The sequence below is a fragment of the Euleptes europaea genome, chromosome 2, assembly GCF_029931775.1.
Source record: "Euleptes europaea isolate rEulEur1 chromosome 2, rEulEur1.hap1, whole genome shotgun sequence".
NCBI classification, from domain to species: Eukaryota; Metazoa; Chordata; class Lepidosauria; order Squamata; family Sphaerodactylidae; genus Euleptes; species Euleptes europaea.
In genome coordinates, this window is record NC_079313.1 from 78,442,158 (window position 1) to 78,459,538 (window position 17,381).

The 17,381-nt window shown below is 45.8% G+C and overlaps 1 protein-coding gene across 1 annotated transcript in view; it reads right to left on the bottom strand.

Moving 5' to 3' along the window:
• Positions 1–16,168, bottom strand: part of DMAP1 (DNA methyltransferase 1 associated protein 1) — a 41,509-nt gene extending 25,341 nt beyond the window's left edge. The window contains exons 1-6 of the mRNA XM_056845378.1: positions 16,062–16,168; positions 14,340–14,431; positions 11,765–11,960; positions 10,187–10,345; positions 9,101–9,268; positions 3,153–3,338 (exon numbers count right to left, since the gene is read on the bottom strand). Of these exons, the coding sequence (XP_056701356.1) occupies positions 3,153–3,338; positions 9,101–9,268; positions 10,187–10,345; positions 11,765–11,960; positions 14,340–14,431; positions 16,062–16,163 (903 nt within the window). The 5' untranslated portion in view covers positions 16,164–16,168. The remainder of the gene's footprint in view (positions 1–3,152; positions 3,339–9,100; positions 9,269–10,186; positions 10,346–11,764; positions 11,961–14,339; positions 14,432–16,061) is intronic.
• Positions 16,169–17,381: the final 1,213 nt, after the last annotated feature.

Below are 17,381 nucleotides of genomic sequence, written 5' to 3' on the forward strand. Positions count from 1 at the left end.
TCAGACAAAATGGAGACCAGTCTTTTCTGGAAAGGCCAAGTACATAAAGGGCTATACTGTGAATCATAAATACAACCATTCGGGTATGCTATAGCCAGGGGTGCTTGCATGGGTCAGAATCAACCTTGACTGGCACTAAGTGGGCCGCACTGCAAAAGTATAGGACGTCACCAGGCCCCTGCCCTGCCTCAAGGTTTGGGAGGCTGACAATCTGGTGACACTTAAGGCGCTTTCCCACATGCTGAAAAATGCACTTTCAATCCACTTTCAAGATTGTTTGCAAGGGGATTTTGCCATTTCACACAGTAAAATCCAGCTGCAAATTGCATTGAAAGTGGATTGAAAGTGTGTTATTAGGCATGTGTGCAAGCGCCCTTTAAACATGATTATTTTGTCACTGCAGCACAAGAAAGTCAGCCTTAGTGCATCTCAGCCAGAAGCAGAATAAGAAAGAGATGGCAAACATTACCCAGCTTTCGGGGCCCGCTCTGCCATTCCTTCCTCTCACTCCATGCAACCATGACCACTGCCACCCTTCTCTATGCTCCCACCCACTAGATCACAGCAAGAGGTCAAATGTGTGCCTATTGGTCACCTCCTGGGCCTCCTTTAAATAATGTACCGCAAGCCACACATGTTCTACTGGAGCTCTTGTGAAAGAGCTCTTGACCACCATCCCAGGCATCTGTACCTCATGACAGCTCACCCAAGACCTGCCACCCATCTTTCTTGCAGCACTTCACTGGCACCCAACAGCCACAACACCGCTGAGCTGGCCCTATTCAAAACGGAAGCTAATTGGAGTTATGGAGTCCAGAGACACCTGTGGAATCAGCAGGGGGGGCTGCGGGTTGAAGCATGTGTGTTGGTGGGCTGCACGTGGCCCCTGGGGCATTATGTTGCACACCTCTGTCTTAGCCAGAAGACTCCACTAAGGTCAAATAGAACAATCTCGGTGACAATAATGATATCGGTCACTTGGTACCCAGTGCTTGTGCTTGGCCAAGACAACTCTGTTGAAGGAATCCAATTTTGTCTCAAATCTACAAGCAAAGGAAAGTCTCACCTGCTATCCAGGCAGCTTGTGTCAAATACATCAAATTATTCTGCTCTTCAGGACTCTTGAGAGTGGTGAAAATTATCGCAATTCCTTTACTGCGTAGACCCACACTAATGGGTAAGATCCTGTTGTGTTATTGCAAACCCTAATTAATAAGTTTCACCTAATACCTACCATAACCTTTAGAGGGACAAACTACTGTGAAGGTAGCAAAAAGGGGCAAAATCAACCCTGCAGCTATTGGATCAACATTAATACATGCTGGGATCTGTAGACTCTACCACAGAGTAAAGGCCAGGAGGGAGAAGTACAAGAGAGCGGTTTGGAAGTGCCCCCTGCTACCTTCCTGCAGCAACTCTCTGCTTCGCCCCCAATGAAAATGGACACGCACTCACCCTTACGGCACAGACAGTCAGTCTTCACCCTATCAGCGCAATTAAACAGGTTGCTCTCCCTCATACGCCAGAATTAGCTATAAATGCTTCAACCTCAATTGACTCCTTGGTAAATGACTTCCCTTTGTTGAGATGATGCTGATACAGCCCTCGATTCAAATTCTTAGTTAAAATGCAATTGGGGGGGGGACCCGTTTCCCTGCTACAGTTGGTAATTGACTCCTAATGGAGTCTGTCATGGTTGAAACTGCACTAGTACAACAACAGAAGCTGCCTTCAGATGCCCCGAGGTGCTTGCCTACGGCAGACACAAGGGCCCCAGGCAATGCTGGGGGAGACAGCCAAGCAAGCCTCAAGCATTTTGAATGGCTATTTAAGCCTGGATCCTACTGGCATGAAACAGTCTACAAATCAGGCTATGATGACTAACAGTCAAGGGGGAACACAAATGGAAACCACAGTCCTGGGCCCTCTGGGACATCCCAACCCACATCTGCAAGGTAACCTTTCCCAGAGAAAGCCTGCTTGACACACAAAACGGTGCATAATACAACAAAAGTTTAGCAGCTCTTTCCTTCCCCTTCAAAACCAGCTGAAGGGAAGAGTCTTCAGCAGAAACGACACGTGGCCAATGCTGTCAGTCTCAAAACACACCATTCACTACATCTTGAGCTACTTTGTTGTCCTACCACCCACAGCCTGTAGATTATATTGTGGCCTCCTGTGCCAACAGAACCACAGAGAAGGAACCACGTGCACAAGAATGAACATAAGATAAGCCAGACGGGCGCTGCAAGGCCAATACGGCTTCCTCAGCTAGCCAGCCCTGCCTCCCATCTGCAGCCTATCAAGAGAACTAGAAAAGGCCATTCTAAGCAGGGATGGGATAATCAGCCCCTGAAACCCCTTGCTTAATGTTTCCAAAGGCCTCTCTTCACCCTGGAAAGAGACAGTTTCAACTCCTTTATCAATCATGCTAGACAGCCAGGGTGGCATTGTGGTTAATGTCAGACTATGATCTGGGAGACCCAGGTTCGAATCCCAACTTGGCCATGGAATCTCCCTGGGTAACCTTGGGCCACTCACTTTCAGCCTCATCTGCCTCACATAGTTGTAGTAAATTATGTAAACTGCTTTGGGTTCTTATGGGAGAGAAAGGTGAGGTACAAATGAATAAAATAAAATAACCACAACAAACAGATCGCTTTTAGAAACCAGGAAAAGGAGTTTGACCCCTCTATCATTCTCCACCCCATCATACTGCAGCCAATTTCACAGAGTAACTACATTTCCTGGAGCAAACCATCTTAAAATGTGCCTTTTTCAAATTTCACTGGGCTGAACTACATGCCAAAGAGTACAGCCAGTTCCTGGCTGCCTCTGGCCTTTAAATAAGTCCAGTTTGCCTCCTTCCCAGTGCAGCAGTTTCAGTTCCTTCCAGTGTAAAACTGACCCCCCCTTCCAAGCTTTGGAGAGAGACGTGACCCCTCTCTCATCCAAGCTGTGCCGTGCCACAGAGAGGCAGCAGGCTTTCAAAAGAAACAAAACAGCCCACAGAGATTATTCCTGTGGCTAGGACTGGCCAGCCATCCTTCAGTCACCACTCCAGATCCTGGCAGGCAAACTCTGGCCAAAGACACAGCAAGGCAGTAGTGTAATAGCAAACAAGGGCAACAGGATAAACACAAGATTTTTACAGGCTTCTCTGTCTCTTTCTTCTGTGGCAGCTTCTTCTTGGGTGCCTTGCGCTCCGCGCGCCTTTGTTCAGTGGTTGTGTCGGCAGCCGTAATGAGTTTCTGCAAGTCCTGCGTTCGCTTCTCCCTCTCCTTCTTCCTGGCTTCGATTTTTCGCAACTCTTGGATTAGATATTCCTCTTCTGCCACCTACAGGTGAGAAAGCAGCAAATCAGATAGGAAACATGAGTGGTAAAGCAGTACGAGAGAGACACCTAGTGTCAATTTACGGACTGCTCATCCGAGTTTCTGCTGTCATATAGACCAGAGTGGAGGAACAGACAGAAGGAGACATACTTGGCAGAATTTTCTCTCTATGGCACCGGAACCTCCAAGGGCGCACAAACAAAACTATTATACTCCCTAGGTTCCCTGACCAATCATCATCTCCCAGCTTCCAACCTTCCTTTCTTACTCCGTTCATCCCAGCAGCTCAATGCCACTGCACATGGGTTCTCAACAGCCCTGCTTTCTTCAACTTCATGCCTTCACTACCCATCATTCCCTGGTTATTGCCTTTCCCATCTGCTATCTTGTCCTTAGCTTCCCTTCTGACTGAGTTTTCCAATATCTCTGACCCACAGTATCAAGAGCTCATACAGCCTGTGTAAGTATTTTGCTTAGCAAAGCTGACTTTTCATTTTTTTGACAAATTCATTCGTTTTAATATTTGCAAGCATTCCATGACATCACATAAGCTCAGTCAACTGCTGCCAGAGGTTTAACCACCACCAGCATTACAATTCAGATCATAGTACCCCCTGAAAGGAGAACACTGAATGGAGGGCACAGTATTTCACCATTCAATAATGCAAGAACCCATCTACTGATTTAAAGCGGGAGGAAACGGAGCCTTGGCTTACCTGTGAGGGCTCCTTTTCTCTGAGCGAAAAGGACATCTGATCAGCGGGTTATTCTGTTCCTATGCTCAGGGAGAGGCAGGATTCACAGACCTTTACTTCCTGTCCCTGTGCTAGGACCGCCCCCAAACTTCCAGTTCGAGGACTTCCCAAGCAGTATTGTAAACAGGAAGAATATAAACTTGTAATAGAAAAAACAGTTAACTAGTTCTTCAGAAGTCTGAAGACAGAGAAGACATTAACTTAGTCAACAACAGACTAATAACATTGAACACCATGGTAAGTAGGGATAAGAATAGGTACCATCATGTTTGTTGTTGTTGTTGTTTTTGTAGTTGTTGCGGCTCTTCGCCCTGGGTGGGCCAGATGTCCTTTTCGCTCAGAGAAGAAGGAGCCCTCACAGGTAAGCCAAGGCTCCATTCTCTCTCTGAGCTGCAAGGACATCTGATCAGTGGGATCTTTAAAAGCTGTAACGATTTGGGTGGGATCAGACTTCAGTCGCTACATGTTGCAGTACTCTTCTTCCGAAAGCTGCATCCGCTGAAGAGTAGGTGTTAATTTTGTAAAAAAAACTTGGAAAATACCTAGTGGATGAAGACATGACCCCAGTAAGGGAACCTGAATATCAAAGGTGGACTGGCCTGAGATTTTGGCCACTATGTCCTGCTAAACCAGGAGTTAATGCGGCAGTGGTTGTCACTTGTCTGCACAAGGTGGAGAACTGGACACCCTGGCATACGCCGTCTTACAAGGCCCCAAAGTAACTGCCAAACCTAATAACTTAGGGTTCCATATGCTTATGCATGCGCTAAAGGACACACATTTTTTATGAGTGAGAGCATATGCTCAAGGGTTAGAAGCATTTTCCATGACCGGAGAAGCTTCCTCAAGTCACTTCCAGTGTCTTTCGATAACCCAGTAGTTGGTAGCAGTCAGTGCAGATCCATGGAATGAAAGTAGGCCATGTGGACTAATCCTGGCATACCAGGGGCCTCCACAGTTCCTATATAGCCCGATTTTCCCCGAATGGAAACCATATTGTTACCTTATCCCACATAGGTACACAAATACAGCTACTGCTGGTTCCTGTCATAACCTTCTCAGGTTCATGGAATGCTCTATAGAGGAAAAAGGCAATTATTAGACCTTAAACCAAGGAAAAAACCGGTGGGCAACCATCCCTTCCATTCCACCCTTGTGAGGTGATACCGGGAAAACTTTTGGGCCATAGAGACTAGAAGCTAGCGTGGATAGTTCCACCTGTGGAAGCCCATTCTGAGCACTGACTGTTGGAGGGAACTCGATTTACTACTCATTTATCTGTGAACTGATGGCCTAGTCATTAAACTTTATTATGGGAAGGAGGTTACCCCGGTGTTTGTACATTTTTTGATCCTCCAGCAAAAGAAGATATCTGTGTCATTCTAGTTTATTATGTGGACTTATCAGAGAGTAGTCTATTCTGATGAGGGTGGAAAATCACAAGGGCACAATCCTGCTTAGCTCCAAGGATGTGAGGGACTCAAGCTAGCCTGGTCCACCTATGCCTGGCCTTGACAGGAAAGAAGCACCTGTGTAGTGTTCTAGGGATGGCCCTAAGTTCCAGTATGTTCAGACTCCCATAACAAACCATGAACCTTGAACTGATTGGCCGGGGAAGGGGTCCCTACACCTGGTCACCTTGGTTACCAAGAGATTTGAAATAAAGAGTAATGGGAGTGCTGCTAACAGGAGTGCTGTTGACCCCTGACCAGGTTGCTGGAATGGCCCACCAGAACAGGATCTGTTTTAACAGGAGTGGTCTGGTGTGCAATAGAGACATAATGAATCAACCCTATGTACATATAACAGGTAAGTCCATAGCAATTTTCTGGAGATCCACTAGGATCTGGGTGAGCTGGATTGAAGCTCAGAGCTCAGCCCACTGGGCTACTATAGACATAAACGCCTTGGGAAAAATCCTGGATACTAAGGAGGCCAAAGTTAGGGCCCAAAACTGAAGGGCTGGTCCCAGGGATTGAACCATGAAAAAACTGCTGTGGTTGCTGCAAACCGCTTTATGTAAACAAGATATCTGAGAGGATGAGGGAGGCCAAGACTACACTAGGGCAAGGTCTGTAGTGATCAAACCACCAAGTCTCCCTGTGAAGGATTTCTGCACTATAGCACGTTGTGCAGATGGGGTCTGGTACATTATCTCATCCCCTTTGTCTTAATAACAGAGAGAAAACAGGAATAAGGCTGTGGCTAATGTGCGTCCAACTGCGCACTGTTTTGCTAACTCCATATAGAATTAAGCCAAGGGCAGCCTCCAGCATTTGCATGACCACCCGGATCAAGATATCCCAAGAAGGGCTTTCTTTTATCCCTGGTTTCTGCCAGGATGCTGTCTAATTTCACCCAAACTTTTCCCCTTGGGAAGGATATCCCTTTAGAACAGTTTTGGGATGGGAATCCACCTGCCAGGATCTGAGCCAAAGGGCACGTCTAATGGCTGAGCCTGCTGACATGGCCCTGGAGGCAAAGGATGTCCAGGGCAGAGTAAGCCAGAAGGGTGGTAGCTTTTAAGGCTTTTATTATTATTATTATTTTTAATCTCAGGAGGGATAAACTGAGAAGCTACGAGTCGACAGTATAATGGCCCTAGAAAAAAGAGCGGAGGTTGCTGACGCACTGACTGCAAGAGCAGAGAACTCCTGGTGTTTCTAGCTGCAAGGTCAGCCTTTCTATCTATTGCGTCCCAACAAGGTCTAGGCTGTCCTCTGAGAAGAGATCTGAGGACTGTAGTGTGGCTACCTGAGTATCCATCAGGGGGAGCTGTAGCAACTCCGAGGCTTTAGTCATCATGTTAAAAACTTTAAATAACTTTTCCCACTCAGCCCTAAAAGGGGGTCTTGAAGTAACCAGGGAAAGCACCCCCTGAGAAGGGGTGGCATGCCTATGGCATAATTGCTTAGTCCAGTCTGGCTTTTTAAAAATTATTTTGGTGACCCATCGGGATCATCATTTAAATCTAGAGCTGTAATGGTCAGCACACTGATAGTCTTTGCTGCTAAATAGCCTGGTGGGTTTCTTTTGTGGTTCTTCCTCATCCGAGGAAAAATTCTCCTTCTTCTCTATGTTCCTCAATGGAGGAGCGAGGGGAAGGCTGTGCAGAATGCACTCATTAGTCTGAGGCAGGGGGCCTTCCTTGCGGCTTTAGTGGGCCAACTAAAAAAAGGACACAAGATTGTGGGGTGTCCCTACAATATATACGGCCCTTGCCTGGGGATCCAAGCATGCAGGCACTGGCACCAACCCCTGGGATCCTCCGATTGAGGGAGGGGGAGAAGGCAGCTGCAATGAATGATTGAGGGAGGGGGAGAAACCATCTAGGAGGCTCCTCTCTTAAGTAGGCCAGTTCTGCACAGAGGACTTGGAGACCACCCACCAGTTGGCTCGGGGGGGGGGGGCTACATTACCAGCCACAGGCAAGGTGCAAGACTCAAGCAGAGGAGGAGACATCCTTCCTGAAGTGCCTGGAGCAAGAGCCATTTTCCATGCCTCCTTATGAGAGGCCTTTTTCCCGCTCTTTTTTGGCTGGGGGTAAATGAGGAAAAGGCTACATTACCAGTTGCAGGCAAGCTGCACGACTCAGGCAGAGGAGCATAAATCCTGAAGTGCCTGAAGCAAGAACCATTTTTGATGCCTCCTTCTTATGGGAGGCCTTTTTCCCGCTATTTTTTTGCTCGGGGGACGGGAGGAAAAGGCTATATTACCAGTTGCAGGCAAAGGAGGATAAATCCTTCCTGTAGTGCCTGGAGCAAGAGCCATTTTTGATGCCTTCTTCTTATGTGAGGCCTTTTTGCTGCAGCAATATGCTGGCACTTAGAGGCAATCAGTTCTTTCCCCTCTTTCAACTCCGTGAGACCACAACAGTGGCTGTTGGAGGACTGGCCCAAGGAGGGATGATCCGAAGTGCTCGGCAATGCCAAGAGCAATCCCACGATGAGGTCTTCTGGTAAAACAAGGAGAGGTTCTGGAAAGAAAGTGAAAGTAGCAGAGCTCTGCTGAAAAGAAGAAGGCTGCCTTCTCTTCGGCGCGACTGGTGACTTTGTGGGCACTTTTTCCTCCGCGGTGGTTTTCTGGCGAGGCAGGAGCCCCGCTACCTGCTCCTCATCTCTGGACATGAGCTCTTCCCCGGATAGCTCTCCACCCACCGCCATACTACTCGGAGAGTAAGGAAAAGGTGGGAGACAAACGCAGACCGGGAAAAAGAACCGAGGAAAACGTTTTTTGACGAGGACAAAGGTTAGGATGTTAAGTGAACACACTTGGATTGTAGATGTAGGTAAAAGTAGAAATAGAGGAGAAGGCCTAGCTGTGGAGCTCTCTCTAACGCTGCTTCTCCCTCTGAAGGCAGGAGTAGAACTGGAAGTTTGGGGGCGGTCCTAGCACAGGGACAGGAAGTAAAGGTCTGTGAATCCTGCCTCTCCCTGGGCATAGGAACAGAATAACCCGCTGATCAGATGTCCTTGCAGCTCAGAGAGAGAACTGCTTAAATACCTTGTCTGAAACCAAGGGGTAAATGTTGATAAGTGCCAGCAGCTGTAGACACCTATTCAGAGGCCTTTAAAAAAAAAAATCTAATAAAACTGTACATTTACACATCATGTTCATTTATTATTTACACTCATCAACGAACGCATCCAGGCCCATTATTTGGTGTGCCCAAGAACACTCCCTTGAACTGCCCCAGAGGGAATGGGGCTGCAATTAGAAAAGATCAATTTTCTGCAGAGATGGTACATAAAGGAATGTGTGGCCTTTGTGCCTTCCAATGGTCTCTAACTAACTAATGTATTTTTATCCCACCTGTCCACTGAGCTCAGAGAAGCGTACATTACTCCTCTTTTGTCATTTTATTCTACCAACCTGTGAGGTTGGATTACACAAACAGAGAATGACTGGCTCTCTGAATGCCATGGGCCAATGAAGGATGTCAACCCATTTCTCCCAGATCCTAAACCAACACTCTAATCATTACACCACACTGGTTCTCCCTAACATTACCTGTTCCGGCGTCCGGTTATATAGCCTCTCCAGCTGTTCCTTCCTGCGCCTTTCATGGCCAGCATCAAACACAGGGATTTTCAGATCAGTGCCTGGAGCAGCCCGAACATTGGCCAGCTTGGCACAGATGTGATAATAGCGCTCTTTTAAATCTTCCACTGACCGTTTCTAAGGATACAAGGATACAAATGTGTTAGGACCCTAAGCAAAGAACTAAGACACACAAGTGAGGCTGGAAAGCAGATGCAATATCTTTTCGCATCTTAAAGAGTATTTGAGGCACACACCAGCACTGGGCCCACTTCCACGACACTGCCCAGGGCAGTTTTTCAGACGTTTATCAAGCTCATTTCCCCCAGTGCCCATCAATGTCACTTAGCCATTGCAGAGGGTAAGAATTCATACCAAACTGCAGTGGCAGAACTAGGAAAAGAACCCAGGGATGCATTCTGGAGACAAAACAAGCTGCAGTTGAACTCCAGTTGGGAACAAACACTGTTGGCAAATACCCTCTACTCTTCCCACTTTCCTTCTCTTCTATCATGGAGCTTGACTGAACACTGTACTGCAAGATCAAGCTCCAGTTCACTATGATGTTCAAATGCAGGTGCCTCAATAAACTGGAGTTTGTTTACTCCACAAAGGACAGAATTCTATATCCCAGGTAAATCCGTTTACAATTTTGGCAGGTGTGGAGTAAGCCAACCCCAATTCAGCAATGTGCCTGTTTTCGGACATCATGGTGAACTGAAGCCTGAACAAACTGGGAAGCATTCAACACTCAAAGGGAAATGGGAAAAGCAAGGGATGTGTATGAGCGTGAACCATGTTTGTACCAGTCTGAGGTTTAACCGCAGCTTGTTGTGATGTCTGAATGTTGCCCAAGAGTTCCCACCTGTGAGTGTGCGTAACAGAGAAAGGAGGACAGACAGGCTTTAACTGGCCCTCTGTGCAGAGTTTACTTCTTCTATACTATGACCTTTCGTCAAGTAGTAAAAAATGGTTTCATAAAGCCAGAACTTCAGCTGTGCAACAAATGCCCCGCTGCAACTTATGTATGTCAGACACTAGTGAACCGACACTCGCCTTGAACTGCTGGTGGTCATAGCGATCATGAATGACCACGAAGCGAAGATCAAAACGGCGTGACAAGTCAAAGAGGTGGTCAGTTTCAGCTTTGGTCCAGGCATCGTCATGAAGGTACATCTGATATTCCTGCTCTGAATAAACAGGAACTTGTACTGCCTGCAGCAAGAAGAGAAAGGATTGGGAGAGATGGCTCATGCAGTGGACCGCCATGCACAATACACAAGACTTTGTACTAGCAGGAAGACTTTGAGGCAGACAACCCCAAGTTTCCAAGGCACACGAAGAGAAGAAACCCCTAGCTGTCCTCCTCTATGCTCCCCAACACACGCCTTCAGAGCCTGAGACATATTATCTGCATACCAACTTTGCTACTCCCCAAGGGTCAAAGCCATGGGGACCCCAAACCCCCTCTACAAATTTTATCTGCAGTTCTACGCCAGCCGTTCAGCATAAGAGGGTGCACACTAATATGATTGAAGTGCTGCCAGGTGGCTGTGCATAGGCTCTGCACTTCTCCTTTTTGAGCTTTCAGAGTAACAACCAAAGGGGAAGTTTCAGGAGGAAGGTGTGGTAGTTTTAAGTGTATCAGAACCACGTGTGCCTCACCTACATAAACTTCCCTCTAGATGCTGCAGTGGAAGCCTTTAAAGCCAAAGTGCCACATATAGTTCAGTTGCTGGTAATGTTCAAAGCTGAACTGAGGATGCAAACTCTGCTGAAAACAGTTCCAGATCCAACTTTCCAGGCCATACAGAACTGAAGCTTGAATCCTCTTGGACCATCCCCACCACTCACAGAGTTCCAGAAGCGTCCAGAAAACAGCTTGCTGATTTGACAACCTCCAAATGAGAAGTCACTGTGGAGGTTAAATTATGACTTGGAGCCTTCCCGGCTTCCTCAGATGCCTTTTCTAGCCAGAGCTTTTATACGGGCGAGAGTGCTAAATAACTTTGCATTTCAAGAATGCAGCTTGGTATAGCATCTGTGGTTTCAGAAACACAGTCTTTTACATTGAAAGCTTATATAGAAATTAAACAAGAGATGGGCATCCCAATCCTGAAGGGCGGGCAAATCAGCGGAGGAGCTGGAGTGACCCCTGCACCGGCATATGTCACTTACGCCGTCCCAAATGGCACCTATGCAGGCACAGGGCCACTTACAACGGCGGTGGGAAGCGGTGCGGCAGCACCTTACCTGGGCTCCGACGCAGCCACCGTGGCAGTGTAGCTCTGGCACAGGGGTCACACCGGTGCCAAAGGGGACATTCCCTAAGGCCTTTTGCCCTGGGAACGCTCCCTTTTGCAGGCGCCAACTTGTGCCTGCAAAATTGATGGCGCAGCCCCGTGAAACCCTATGGAACAGTTTCAGTTTCCCCCCCGAAAAGTAGCATTTTTAGCTTGTTGAGCCTGGAAGCAAGCTATTCAGGAGGCAACATGGCTGCGTCGTCCCTGAGCCCGCCGCAACAACCCCCCCTTAGGATTGCACTCAGTAACTAGTAGAAAAAGGCTATTTGGGGAAGATCCTTTGTGTTACCCAAACGCAAGTTTTAGCTAAGCCCTCCTCCAGCCTCCGTACTTTGTTGAATCTGGCAAAGGGGTAGTCCTTGCCCTCTTCCGCTGCCCTCCTCCAGTGGTAGAACATAGCTCCATCCTTCCTAGCAGGGTTGGTGAAGGGCATCCACTTCCAAGGGCGCACCTTCTTGGAGCCCAGCTTTGCCTTGACTGTGCGGTAGCCCTGCGTCGTGTCGCTTGGCAGCAAAGGAGGTGCATCCCTGAAAAAAGATGAGGCACGAGTCAATGAGTCTGCTCCTGGCACGGGGCTCCTTCCACATACTCACCCTCAATTCCATGATCTTTGCGGAAGACTGAACGCTTCAGCCAATTTGCTCTCGCGTGCTCCGGACCCAGAGATTATATACTTGGCTCAAAACCAACCTTCAGACAAACACAGGTCAGCTTTTACAGGTTTCATATGTAATCTCAGCCCAAAAAGGCCTAAAGGGCAGGAAACTATCAATGAGACACACTGAGGCTGTTACCACACTAGGTATTCCCAGCGATGTATGAAGAGTTTGGAAATTTATAAAAAACATCGCTTTAAAAGGGTTTTTGGATGCCACGGCCAAAAAATGGTTGGAGGACGTCTTCACAGCTAAAGGGGCCAAACAAAGTGCGAACAGTATTTTTTATAACAGTTTCAAACTCTTAATACATCGCTGGGAATACCTAGTGCAGTAACAGCCTGAGTCTCTCACTCAGTCCCCAAGACTAAATAACCAAAGAAAGCAACAGTCTGGAAGCAAGGACAAAATTGAACTTGGGGAGCACCCTAGTTAATGCAAACCATCTTTACCTTACATGACAGATCTGTAATAATCACAGTTATTTATGTTGAAATGCAAAACACACATCAAATTTCAGAAAAGATTTGCAAACAGATTCCTGACTGTTCCTTACATCTTCCTTGAAACATCTGTGGACTGAGCACCATGGCACAACACTTTTATTTTAAATGTCAGTATTTCAGTGTCACAATCCTACTGATACATGCAGGAAGTAAAGGTAGCCGGCTGTTTGAGAAGCATAACCCCAAAGTTTCCTTGGGAATGTAAAGCAAGTTGCACGGTTATCTGGCTCCAGGCTGCAAGTCCACAAAACAAAAGCGTCATTTTGTATACTACAATATTGATAGTTTTGGCTTATTCTTATATTCTTAGCTGGCAAAATTTAAGATATGTTTAGGTATTTTAGGGTATAGTAACTTAAGGAACTAGACTTTTATTTCACAAAATATAATCAATGACCACTATTTTATTTGCCAAGCAAGTCATATATTTTACATTCAAACAGCAATGAATAAGTTTTGATTTTGTAAGAAAGGATTGCATATATGTGTTTTAAAAACTATAAAATTTCAGTTTTTCCCCAAAACATAAAAAGAAAACGAAGTGTTATTTCCCTCCCATGCCTTCAAAATGTTTAGAAGAGTTCTATTTTAGAAGTGCCTCAGACATCCAGATCGTGGAAATCAGAAACACTCAAACAGCACTTCTATTCGCGCAATTAGAGCTACCTGGAAGGATCCAAAGCTAATGGAACTATATTAAAAGCTGCAGGAAGGCCTTTAAGAACTCAGTAAAGGGATGGATAGGGGAAAAAGAATTCAAACAGGAGACATGTACTGTAGATGAGGGGAAAGCTGGTCTGGGATTAAATATATAACCAGTTCTTAATGGGATCAGAAGGATAAGGTTTGGATTTGGGGGAGGGATGACGATGACCCTGGATCTGGCTCTGCTGCTGGAGAAACATATTGCTGGCCAGGAGTGCATTTTTACCAGTTCAGGCTGCTTTATCAGCTACAGCTATTTCTAGACAGAAAGAAGCTGGCCACATTTCCACATGCCTTGGTTATATCCAGATAGATTACCAGAATGTGTTCTATATTGGTTTGCATTTGAAGAAGGTCTGGAAACTTTGGCTGGTTAAGAATGTGGCTGCAGGGGTCGTAACTAGGACCCACCACAAAATGCATATGACGTCAGCACATTTTCAGCTTCACTTGTAACCAATTTGTTTCTAGGCCTGTCTCATAGTGCTGGTGATGACTTTTAAAACCCTATATGGGATTCAGGTATTTGAAGGTTCATAATTTGAGATTCACCAACGGTACCCTGGTTTACATTTCCACACAATGGAGGTCAAATTAGTGAGTACCTGGGACAGAGTTTTTCAGCCACGGCTCCCAGACTTTGAAACCTCCTTCTCCCAAGGGCCTTCTGGTGTGCCATAAACACTATTTTATTCTGGAGAACTTCAGATAATTACAATGTGTTGCTATTTTATGGCTGTTGCCAATTACTTTTTGCTGCTTTATTTGTAATTTTACCACCAACTATCTTAATTTTTTTTGTTTCAGCTGTGTTTAAACTGTGCTACATTTTATTTTATTTTATTTATTGTTTCATTTGTTCTGACACGTTGAAGTTTTGTTAGCTACTTTGAGTGCTACACTGTAGTTGACGGGCAGGATATAAAGCTTCAAAATAAATAAGAAGCGAAGTGTCGAGACTCTCACATGCATAAAGCTGAAGGCATGAGAGGAAGTCACCCACCACCTCCTAGGACCAAAGCTGTGCTAATGCTCTTACTTTTTATCCGAGTACAGCAGGGCATAGACCTCCCGGTGCATTCCTTCCGGCCTCTTAAAGGTCAGGGTCTCCGAAGACTTTTTGGATTTTTTCTGAAACAGAAGATCCTTATTAGAGGCACTGGAAAAAATCATTATCAGCTATGTTGCTGTAAGGCCGATGCTTTCTGGTAGAATGAAAGGTCATTGTTGGGAAGAATGTGTCTCCTTTTGATGCCCAGACAATCCAGTTTAATTGATCCCTAATTAAAACTTGGCTTTAGTTAAATTCAAGTCTGCTCATTGTCTGAAAAGGAGGTGTACTATTGTTATGGAGCATTCCTAAAATATATATATTGAGGAATTAAGTGATTATAGTCATCATCATTTTTTAGCTGGTGCAGGGGCAGAAGGCTTCTTTATTAAATGGCCATTTCCCCAAGGACCATTTCATCAGTGGCTTTCAAAATGTGGTGCTATCCTGGGCATGGGGGATGAGATAGGGCTGTAGAGGCTTTCTACTTACAGCTGACTGAGGCAGACCATTCCTACAGTATCAGCCAGACCTCCCTTCCTACAGTATCAGCCAGTCCTCCTTCCATTCTCATTCTCCCATCGTCCCATGTTGCTGACACACCACTTCACTGCTATCTGTCTCTTTTCTCCCCAACAAGACAAGAGGTGCAAAGCAAAACAGAAAACGGCAAGAGTGGGTGATCACAGCTTTGGGGGAGTTCTGTGAACTCCAACGTCATGGTACAGAAAAACCTTATTATTCAATTTAAGTGTTATAAAGAGTAGAATACGTTGATATTTGAGTTGTAGTAATAAACCAGAAGGAGGGCGTTCAATTATACATCCCAGCGTAATGTACTCAGAACATTTCACTGAGTGGCCAAAACTAAATGGAGTGACCACATTCCTTTCAGGGAGTAAAGAGTTGCAAGAGGGCAAAGAGCTGGGGATGTTTAAGCTCTTTCAATTTCATGGAACACAAAGGCTAACACACTCCCTGGAGGAGAGAGCTGTGAAATTCCTCTTTGAGGGAAAATTCTAGCAAGATACAAAGCAACAGTAAGATCTTTTTATGTGCTTGCGAGACACTTCAATGCTTACAAACATCACAGCAGTGTCTCTGCCAGCACCACCCCACCTGGACCACTGTTTAAGCGGTAAAACAAGGAGAACGCCCTCGCCTCATCACTAAGAAAAAGCCTCAGGCTCAGAATTAAGTTCCTGGCACTGGACAATAACGAAGACTCTGCCTCCCTACACCATATCCTATACATTCCTTCCCATAGATGTGGATGGCTCTCTAACATCCAGATAACCATTTTACAAGAATATTGGCAGATTTTTGTTGTTGTTGTTGACAAGTCACAGCTGCTTTATGGCAATCCCATAGGGTTTTTAAGGCAAGAGACATTCAGAGGTGGTTTGCCATTGCCTGCCTCCGCCTCACGACCCTGGTATACCTTGGAGGTCTCCCACCCAAATACCAGCCAGGGTCAGGGCTGAGAGTGTGTGGCTGGCCCAAAGTCACCCAGCAAGCTTCCATGGTGTGAGTGGTGATTTTCCCAAGCCCTAGTCCGACAGCTTAACTAGTACACTACTCTGGCTCTCATTGGCAGATATATCCCCAAGAACACCTGGGAAGGAAGAATGGAAATAGACGAAAGGAAACCAAAAGTGAAATCTATTACTGAAGATTCAAACAACCCATTTAACCACCCCCAAACTGTACCTTATCGGAATTGATGATGTCTTTTTTATTTATAGTTCCTATGTTCTCGTTCTCTGTGCCCCCCAGTTCCAATATATCCCGGACATCTGCTCCTGTGGCCATATTGTTGCCTGAGACCAGGGGGGAAAAAAGCATGGTTAAAACCCCAATATTGCTTCTCAGCCTTTTGGCTAATGTTGATGTACTAGCACTGAACTACAGCTGGACTCCTAAAGAAGACAGACTACTAAATTAACTGATGTTCTCCCTTTAAAGAACACAAACTCCTCACTTCACAGTAACTTTATATTCTAATCCAGAATTGATACTGGTTTCCATGTGCCTAGCCTAGAAAATGCAAGCAGCTACAATACAACAGTCTCAGCAGACACCTGAAAGTTCACTATCAAGAGGAATAAAGATCAAAGCTTTGTTATCTTATGCCAGGGTCCCCAACGCGAAGCTCATGGGCACCATGGTGCCTACTGACAACTTTTCTGACGTCCAAAAAGTTTTCTTAGAAAGCAGGCGGGGCCAGTTGGGCTTTTGCCCTGCAGGACTTCTAGTTGGCCATTGGAGATTGGTTGTGCAGATTTTTTAAACATTGCTTCAGCAACATTTGCCATCACAGCACAAAGATCTCCACTGCATTACTTTGTGTGTATTGAAGAAAATATTTTTTAACAATATGTCCATTTTTAAATTAATCCTGTTAAAGAGAGCTGCTGCCTGAAATGGTGTTGAAGAGTTACTGTTAGAGTTATACATGACCTCATTCCCTGGCATTTTGTAGTTGGCTTCACCTCTTGCAGCAGCCATTTGGTACTTGACTCGGTTTCCTGTGGCAGCCATTTTGTCAGGTGGCCACAGGCGCAGAGATTGGGGACACCTGTCCTATGCATCCACAGTTTTGCCACTCAATTGCTGAATCTACTATATGGCCTTTGAAAGATTTTTCAGGATGGAGTTTAACAAATGCAAAATTCCAATAAATCTGCATATAGTATCTGACCAAGGCTTTGAACTTGAGTGACAAAATGCTTCCAATAGTCAGAGGATGGAGCTGCCATTTCTAACTGACTGCTTTGGCTAATCCAACCCATCCTAGCCATTAGAAGTCCATCCATGCCCACTCCTCATGTCTACCTCTCCCCACAACCATTTATTTTAAAAGTCCCTCATTCGTTGAAAACCTCAGTCTCTAAGTGAGAGTAAGAACAAACAAAACAAATCTGCATGATCTAGGCTGAACTCCAAAATTTCAGCACACACTTCACACAGGCTTGATGCCGAAGCATGGTAGCAAGAACTCCAAAAGCAAGACAGCTACCTTTGAATCCA